Source organism: Aquarana catesbeiana, linkage group LG03, assembly GCF_042186555.1.
Source record: "Aquarana catesbeiana isolate 2022-GZ linkage group LG03, ASM4218655v1, whole genome shotgun sequence".
Lineage (NCBI taxonomy): Eukaryota > Metazoa > Chordata > Amphibia > Anura > Ranidae > Aquarana > Aquarana catesbeiana.
This window is the reverse complement of record NC_133326.1, coordinates 189,822,249-189,832,096: the sequence shown is the minus strand read 5'-3', so window position 1 is coordinate 189,832,096 and position 9,848 is coordinate 189,822,249. Positions and strand designations below refer to the sequence as shown.

The window sequence follows — 9,848 nt, the reverse complement described above, 5'->3', positions numbered from 1 at the left end:
GGGACGCACTGAGCATGCCGCGCGGTGCGCTGTGACTGGCCGGGCAATCATGTGGGACCTGTGACGTGTCCCAGATGATTGCCAAGAGGGAGGGGGGAGAGGCTAACTTGCTTCCGGCACTGCGAGGAAGTGGGAGCTGGAACCCCCCCCCCCCAAAAAAAATGACATGCCAAATGTGGCATGTCAGGGGGTCACCTTCCCTTAAAGCGGAAGTTCCATTTTTGGGTGGAACTCCGCTTTAATTAGTCCCAACTCTACACTGATTTGTTAGTAGCCCTACCAAAGTAAACCTTATAATGTGTAGAAGACTGAACTAATATTTTTTAAGTGAAAAAGCTTGTGTAGCCATTCATATTTCACACTTAATGAGCATTTATAAGGATGATAAAACTCTATTCATTACCGGTTATCTTTTCCTGGGTACATCTGTGTGTATTCAACTCTATACTTTTTGGCAAAAAGCATGAAGGCATTCATTGGTCTTTTGCACTTGTTGGGAGATGTGGCCATCACAGAATTTGATGTCCCTGAGTTGTGACTCCTGCTATTTTTATTATACAATGAAGAGTAGGAAGTTTGTGGAGATGCACAGTCTTTGCCATTAGAGCTTTCAGGATCTGGACTGCTAGTGCCACCATTGGATAAGGATGCCCGGCGCTGACGTGCCATACTGCTCAAAACATACACAGCAGAAGAGTCCAAGGGGGTGAAATCATAGCTGAATAGAAAAGAAAAAACAAGAGTTTGGATTATTTGTTACAGATTTACTATAAAATAGATAGCATTGTTCTATATATGTAGGTAAACTGTTAAGATTCTGTAATAGAGAGTCTCATGTATTTTGGTTAGCTGACAGCATGTTTTTTGCTTTAAATCAAATAGACTCAAGCTTTTATCCTTACTGTGATGCATCATTATATATATATATATACATATATATACACACACACACACACACACACACACACACACACACACACACACACACACGGCTTTTTTTTTCAGGTGGAATTCAGTTCCACCACCTCTGGCTCAGACCCTTTGGTGCCTGCTCACCACAATCGCTTGTAAACACAGAAGTCTGGTTTCTGTGTTTACAAGTGACAGCTCTGCACTCTGTATGTAACCCCCATGAACTCTGCACTCTGTATGTAATGCAATCCTGATATTTAATGCCCCTTTAAGACCCTCCTACTGTTTGTGAAATATGACCACACCCACTATTTGATGTGATTTGGAGGGTGTGTGGGGGAGGGGTTTAAGCCCTGTGTAATATATATATATATATATATATATAAATAAAGGCATCCTTGGTAACCCTTTACATACATACACTCTTCATTAGCTCATCACAAGCTAGCAGACAGACATCAGCAAAAGAACACAGACATGCTGGAGACTTTCATATAAAATTTGAAGACATGGCAGTCTCCATTCCTTTTTTGTTCAAGCTTCCTCCCAGTTTGGCTACTATATAAGCACAACCTTACATCTTAACTGGGTGCCATGATTAGTTCTCTATATAAACACATTCTCAAACAAATTTGGCACCAAGTAGACAACTTACTGTAACCAGCATAGGGCCAAAACCCAGATTGTCTCTGACAATCTGCTCTAAAATAATTTGTGCATACAGTGCCTTAAAAAAGTATTCATACCCTTTAAAATTTTCCACATTTTGTCATGTTACAACCAAAAACGTAAATGTATTGGGATTTTATGTGATAGACCAACACCAAATGGCACATAATTGTAAAGTGGAAGGAGAATTATTCTGTAGCAAAATTCAGGGCAGTCTTAGAAGAAAACCTGAATCTGCAAAAGATTTGAGACTGGGGAGGAGGTTCACTTTCCAGCAGGACAACGACCCTAAACATACAGCCAGAGCTGCAATGGAATGGTTTAGATCAAAGCATATTCATGTGTTAGAATGGCCCAGTCAAAGTCCAGACATAAATCCAATTGAGAATCTGTAGCAAGACTTGAAAATTGCTGTTCACAGACGATCTCTGTCCAAATCTAGAAGATCTTGAGCTATTTTGCAAAGAAGAATGGGCAAAAATGTCACTCTCTAGATGTGCAAAGTTGGTAGAGACATCCCCAAAAAGACTTGCAGCTGTAATTGCAGCGAAAGGTGGTTCTACAAAGTATTTACAAATGCACGCCACACTTTTCACATTTGTAAAAATTTTGAAAACCATATTTATTATTTTCCTTCCACTTCACAATTATGTGCCACTTTGTGTTGATCTATCACATAAAATCCCAATAAAATACATTTATGTTTTTGGTTGCAACATCACAAAATGTGGAAAATGTCAAAGGCTATGATTACTTTTTCAAGGCACTGTACATGGACTTTCCAAAAATCAGTTGTCATCCATATACTGTACATTCCATATATACAGTATGTCAATGAAGAGAATGCACTTTGACAATACTGTACAGAAATTAGGTGAAGACATTAAAACTAAATTACCTTTTAAATGTATCAAAAACACCAGAATCATCAAAATTTATGGCATCCGGATGACCAGGAGGTAGACAAATATCACCAATATGAATTTCATAGCAGGGAATGCCATGCTGAACCACAGTTAGACTTGGGTAAAATGATGACCAACCTAGGGACAAAAACATGAAATACACCTGGTAAATGTGTACACAAGGCCCTTTTGAGCAGCTATTTAGCTTGTGCCAACTTCTAAAAAGAAAATTATCTCAAGGTTTAATAAACTTGAATAAAGCAGCATCACAAGATATATGCAGATACGGTAGTATAACAACCACATTTATATGAGCAGTATATAAAAGGTGTAGCACAGATGGAGGGTAGCTGGGTTTGAAAATTTGAAATACTTGATCAATCCCATTTTCCTCTAGAGAAGCCATCAGTGGTAAATCAGAGGATAACAGGATTACAAAGGAAAAAAAGTAATGCGACTTTAAAAATGATGAAATGTACCTTTATTTTTTACATAGAAGGGGTGATCCAATCTGCACGCCACTGTAAGCAGACCATCTTCTGCTGTACCTGGATCAAAAGTAAGCTGAAGAACAGATTCTCCATAAGACACGCTCTCTTCATGTGAAATCAGCTTCAGACCTTCTGAGGCATAGCCCTAAAACGGAATGGTAGACAAAAGTGTGTACAAATTAGGAAAAATGTCAAGACTTACAAATGACATGGATTAAAATCTGACACTAAAATCTATCATTTCCCTTGTGTGTGGCCTCTCTGCTACCAAAAGAGCAAAAATTCATTGGGCTTAAAAGAACTCATGAATAGACAGGCAGTCAAATCTGACGTACCTGCAGAACTCGCACAAGAAAATCTGGTCTAGTTGCAGGGAGATGTCTGTATAATGCCCCCCCCACCCCACCCTTTTGCATAGGCCAAATGCAAATGGTCAGCTACGTGCAGACTTAAGCTGGTCATAGACGAGGCGTAAAATGAACAAAATTTGTGTCAATTGTCAAATTGTTCATTTTTCGCATCATTACTGTGCCAGCGATTTTCACGCCACAAGTGCCTGATCCAACATGCTGGATTTTTTTTTTTTTTTAAATCAAAACAATTGATGGTGTCATATGAGTTATTTTCGTTTTTTCGATCGACAGAACTTTCATTTTTGCAACTTGCGTATAGTCTGCTTTAGGCACCGGATGTAGGTTGGACCATGCCTGCACATTTAACTGTCTGATGGTACTTTTAAACAAAATATTCCAGCAGAGACATTACATTTGAGAAATACAAGTTCTCATACCGCAGAAAAAATAGCGGACAAGATCGTGTCTTAGGCCTGTTTCACACTGGCTTCAGTTTGTATAAAAGTAGTGTGAACAGCAAGCTTTGACATATCATTTCCAGAGCTTCCAGCAAGCTTTATTGAAGCTTTTAAAGTACCATTCAACTCCAGTTTGTAAATGTTGAACATAGATCCTAATAGGAGTGCTGATTGCCACTTTAAGCAAGCTGCTAGCAGTCTTCAGCGGGCTTTCTACAAGCTTCAATAAGTACTGAAGCCTGCTACCGGCTTGCTTAAAGTGGCAATCAGCACTCCCATTAGGGTCCATGTTCAACATTTACAAACTGGAGTTAAATGTTACTTTAAAAGCTTCAACAAAGCTTGCTGAAAGCTCTGGAAATGATTTGTCAAAAGCTTGCTGTTCACACTGCTCCTATACAAAATGAAGCCGTGAGAAACAGACCTGATTATGAATTAAAAATCTAGCACATTACTTGCACTCATCAAAACTCACTATTAACTTTGGTATTATAACTGTAATATAAAGAATTATATTTAAAAAAAAAAAAACAAATGTGTTCAGGAATTTGGAAAGCAAAATGTAGTATAGCCAACACTGGGATGATTTTTTTTTTCTCAGGTCAGAAAAGCACATCCAAAACTAATCTCCTTAAATACAAGAAGCATTTTAAGCAAACTGGTGCAACTGCCCAGCACATTCAATAAAACTTATTGCCATGAGACTCCGTACCAGGTTTACTCCAATATATCTGATATATCATCCTCAGAGTATGACATTTAGAAAAGTACATATAATAGGGAACTATAGAATGCTAGGCTGCACAAGTTTATAATAGGGTAGGAGAACACAAATTCTCTGCACCACAACACAATCTTACATATCCATGTGTGGCCAGTGAGACAATAGTAAATAAGGTATACTACTCATAAAAATGGTGTTATGCCAAAGAAATTATTTATTTTACCATTAATTAAAGTACCACATTCCGCAATGCTGCACACACAGCTCTGTGTATATGTACTGTGCAAACATTTGAGCAATAAAACTTGTAAAAGCCTACAAAGTAACACATATAAAACTAAAATGGCCAGTGTTAATCCCTTATAAAAAAAAAAACTCACCAACTTCTGACTCCATGAACTAGACAGCAGTTTGTAGTTTATACTATATATTGAATTAAAATTCAGAGGTCCGGTCTGTAAAATTTTCTTCCAGTAGAGGTCTGAATAACAGGTTTTTGCTATCATTCAGCTCCCCACTTCGCATCACAGTCCCCTTATTTACATCAGAGTGCACTCTTTTACATCACAGTCACCCCCCCCCCCCCTCCCCATTTACATCACACTGCTACGTTTGCATCATAGTCCCCCTCTTTACATTGCAGGCCCCAATCTTTACATCTCAAAGTCTCCTTCACATAACAGTCTCCTCTTTTACAATACAGGCCCCCTTTTAAATTATAGAACCCCCTTCTTCACATGACAGTCCTCCCTTCACATAGCAGCTCCCACTTTACATCAAGTCCCCCCCCCTTACATCTCTCTTCACATCAAAGTCCTCCCATTACAGTATAGCCCCTCCCCCTTTTACATTAACTCCCTACAATACATTATAGCACCCTGTTACATCTCAGTGCCCCCCTTTATATCAAAGTCCCCCTTTACATAGCAGTCCACCTTAATAGCACAGCCCTGCCCACTCCTTTACATCAGTATGCTCATCTCCCCCTCCAGTCCTACCTTTCATAGCAGAACATGGGAGGTGGGATAGGTCTGGATGGGGGCGGGAGCTTCCCAATTTCTCCTGTAAACCAGTGGGTAATTGGTAGCCTCTGAGCGCCCCGTGTCGTAGCAACAAACGGGCCACTTAACTTGAAAAGTGGGGCAGCTCCCATCCTCCATCCCGACCTATCGCACCTCCCGCTCTCTACCCCACTGTGAAGATGACGATAGCTTTGGAAGAAAAAGACACACAAGCAGCTAAATGGTGCAACCATAGCGGTCTGCACAGGACTGTCACTCGGTCCAGGTCTGGACCGCAGTCCGTCATTTAGTGATGCCTGCGTTATAGTATGTTAGACTTCCTGCCATGTTTTTGTGAGGCCTGCAAGTAGGAAATTAAAAAATGCACTACCTTTTGAGAGCCAATCGTTGTCCCACGTTCGTTTCTACAATGTACAATTTTGGCAAAATCTTCCACATCCTGCCACACTTTCTTGCGTCCCTTATGAAAGCATAGACGTGTGCCTGAAGATTAAAGATGAGTAGAACAATAAAAAAGTGAGTGCTGCAGAATAAAATAAAAATCTAAATATAGATGGCGAGGCACATGGAGATATTCTGGCAATGCTTTGTCTCATTCAGTAGGACCCCATGCTGGTAATTGCACTAAGTACAATACAATGGAACAGGGACGGTTCAATCAAGTAATAGTTCGGCTTGATAACGATTACTTGATTGTCTGGTGAAAACCCTTCAAATAATTATGCTTGGCAAATGAACGCATAATGGCTTGATTATTTTAATTGACTGCTAAGGGCTGCAGTGTGATTTCTCAGTATAGTGTAGCATTGGTTCTATGGTCTATTATTTACAAATCACCTGAGAAAAATCAAAAGTGACTACAATGGATAGTCAGAATGAACACTATTTTTCCGATTCTATAACTTGATGAACTACTTGCCTACCGGGCCAATTCTAACACTTCTCCCCTACATAAAAAAAAATCTTTTTTTTTTGCTAGAAAATTACTCAGACCCCCAAACATTATATTTTTTTTTTTAGCAGAGACCCTAGGGACTAAAATGGTGGTCATTGCAACATTTCATCTTGCACGGCATTTGTGCAGCAATTTTTACAAACGTTTTTTTTTTTTTTTTTGGTTAAAAAAATGGTTTCATGCATTGAAAATAAAACAAAAAAAAAAAAAAAACCACAAAAACAGTAAAGTTAGCCCATTTTTTTTACATAATGTGAAAGATGATGTTACGCCGAGTAAATAGATACCCAACATGTCACGCTTTAAAATTGCGCACACTTATGGAATGGCGCCAAACTTCGGTACTTCAAAACCCCCACAGACAATGCTTTAAGATTTTACAGAGGAGGTCTAGCGCTAGAATTATTCCTCTCACTCTAACGTTCGGGGCGATACTTCACATGTGAGGTTTGAACGCGGTTTACATATGCAGGCGTGACCTACACTTCTGCAAGCGAGCATGCGTGGGATGGGGGCGCTTTCAATTTTTAATTTGTTTTTTTTAGTTAATTTTACTTTTATTTTTCTATTTTGATGATTTCATTTTACTTTTTTTTTTTCTTTCTTGATCACTTTTATTCCTATTACAAGGAATGTAAACATTCCTTGTAATAGGAATATGGCATGACAGGTCCTCTTTACAGTGAGATCTGGGGTCTACAAATCCCCAGATTTCACCTCTAGGCTGGGAAGCCTAAAAGAAAAAAGAAAAAAAGAAAAGAAAGAAGATCTCAGCTTCCCAGCCAAGGAGATACAGAGATATACATATAGAGTGGTATGTCTAATTTTTATTGACAGAAATGCCACATGGATGTGACAATAGCACCCTGAAATACACAAATAGAAAAAGGGAGATGGCACGTCTTGATCAACAGAGGTGTGGGCTGTCAGTGAAATCTGGAGGGCAGTGTAGCGTGGTTACAACACTTTCATACATGAGGGCCAGAAATTACTCATGCACAAGCAACAATGCTTATCCATGATATCACATTCCATAAGTATCTCACAGGTTTTATAGTTTATATAAATCCTGGAGCGCCATCTAGTGTTTAGAGAAAACATTCCATTTGAAATGTAACATTTACATATAAAAACACTAAGTTATAAAATGTTCCTCAATGTAATCAAACCTGCATTTGAGAAATACCAGTAACTAATTTGCCCATGGCGTTGTCTCAGGGCTTTACCAGTTGCTGTCCCACAATAAACAAAACAAGCATGTAATCTTTAGACTTTCATTATTAAAAAGGCCTACATTCTTTCCTAAATGTACAGAATATAACTGGGTACTAACATTTATAGGTAAAAGTTGATCCAGGGAATATCGGATTGCCTTTCAGGGGATCAGGAAGGTATTTTTCCCCTGCTGTAGCAAATTGGAGCATGCTTTGCTGGGTTTTTTTTTGCCTTCCTCTGGATCAACTGTGGGTATAGGGTTGTGTATTTGGGATTGTATTTTTTTTTTTTTTTGGTGGAACTGGATGGACTTGTGTCTTTTTCAACCTGACTATGTAACTATATACGTCCCTGTGCCTGCGTGGGTTTCCTCCGGGTACTCTGCTCTCCTCCCACACTTCTGGTTAATTGGCTTCTGTCTAAATTAGCCCTAGTATGTGTATGAAAGTGAGTTAGGGACCTTAGACTGTAAAGCTCCTTGAGGGCAGGGACTGATGTGACTGTACAATATACAGTATCTCACAAAAGTGAGTACACCCCTCACATTTTTGTAAATATTTTATTATATCTTTTCGTGTGACAACACTGAAGAAATGACACTTTGCTACAATGTAAAGTAGTGAGTGTACAACTTGTATAACAGTGTAAATTTTCTGTCCCCTCGAAATAACACAACACACAGCCATTAATGTCTAAACCGCTGACAACAAAAGTGAGTACACCCCTAAATCAAAATGTCCAAATTGGGCCCAAAGTGTCAATATTTTGTGTGGCCACCATTATTTTCCAGCACTGCCTTAACCCTCTTGGGCATGGAGTTCACCAGTTGCCACTGGAGTCCTCTTCCACTCCTCCACGACGACATCACAGAGCTGGTGGATGTTAGAGACCTTGCGCTCCTCCACCTGCCGTTTGAGGATGCCCCTCAGATGCTCAATAGGGTTTAGGTCTGGAGACATGCTTGGCCAGTCCATAACCTTTACCCTAAGCTTCTTTAGCAAGGCAGTGGTCATCTTGGAGGTGTGTTTGGGGTTGTTATCATGTTGGAATACTGTCCTGCGGCCCAGTCTCCGAAGAGAGGGGATCATGCTCTGCTTAAGTATGTCACAGTACATGTTGGCATTCATGGTTCCCTCAATGAACTGTAGCTCCCCAGTGCTGGCAGCACTCATGCAGCCCCAGACCATGACACTCCCACCATGCTTGACTGTAGGCAAGACACACTTGTCTTTGTACTCCTCACCTGGTTGCCACCACACACACTTGACACCATCTGAACCAAATAAGTTTATCTTGGTCTCATCAGACCACAAGACATGGTTCCAGTAATCCATGTCCTTAGTCTGCTTGTCTTCAGCAAACTGTTTGCGGGCTTTCTTGTGCATCATCTTTAGAAGAGGCTTCCTTCTGGGATGACAGCCATGCAGACCAATTCAATGCAGTGTGCAGCGTATGGTCTAAGCACTGACAGGCTGACCCCCCACCCCTTCAACCTCTGAAGCAAAGCTTGCATATGTCCATTTCCCAAAGACAACCTCTGGATATGACGTTGAGCACGTGCACTCATCCTCTTTGGTCGAGCATGGTGAGGCCTGTTCTGAGTGGAACCTATCCTGTTAAACTGCTGTATGGTCTTGGTCACCATGCTGCAGCTCAGTTTCAGGGTCTTGGCAATCTTCTTATAGCCTAGGCCATCTTTATGTAGAGCAACAATTCTTTTTTTCAGATCCTCAGAGAGTTCTTTGCGATGAGGTGCCATGTTGAACTTCCAGTGACCAGTAAGAGAGTGAGAGCGATAACACCAAATTTAACACATCTGCTCCCCATTCACACCTGAGACCTTGTAACACTAATGAGTCACATGACACCGGGAAGGAAAATGGCTAATTGGGCCCAATTTGGACATTTTCACTTAGGGGTGTACTCACTTTTGTTGCCAGCGGTTTAGACATTAATGGATGTGTGTTGAGTTATTTTGAGGGAACAGCAAATTTACACTGTTATACAAGCTGGACACTCACTACTTTACATTGTAGCAAAGTGTCAATTCTTCAGTGTTGTCACATGAAAAGATATAATAAAATATTTACAAAAATGTGAGGGGTGTACTCACTTTTGTGAGATACTGTATATGTAAAGCACTG

The 9,848-nt window shown here is 40.1% G+C and overlaps 1 protein-coding gene across 1 annotated transcript in view; it reads right to left on the bottom strand.

The window, feature by feature from the left end:
• HBP1 (HMG-box transcription factor 1) overlaps positions 1–9,848 on the bottom strand; it is a 66,891-nt gene that overhangs the window by 24,305 nt on the left and 32,738 nt on the right. The window contains exons 6-9 of the mRNA XM_073619667.1: positions 5,905–6,017; positions 2,966–3,122; positions 2,480–2,624; positions 404–718 (exon numbers count right to left, since the gene is read on the bottom strand). Coding sequence (XP_073475768.1) covers positions 404–718; positions 2,480–2,624; positions 2,966–3,122; positions 5,905–6,017 — 730 coding nt within the window. The remainder of the gene's footprint in view (positions 1–403; positions 719–2,479; positions 2,625–2,965; positions 3,123–5,904; positions 6,018–9,848) is intronic.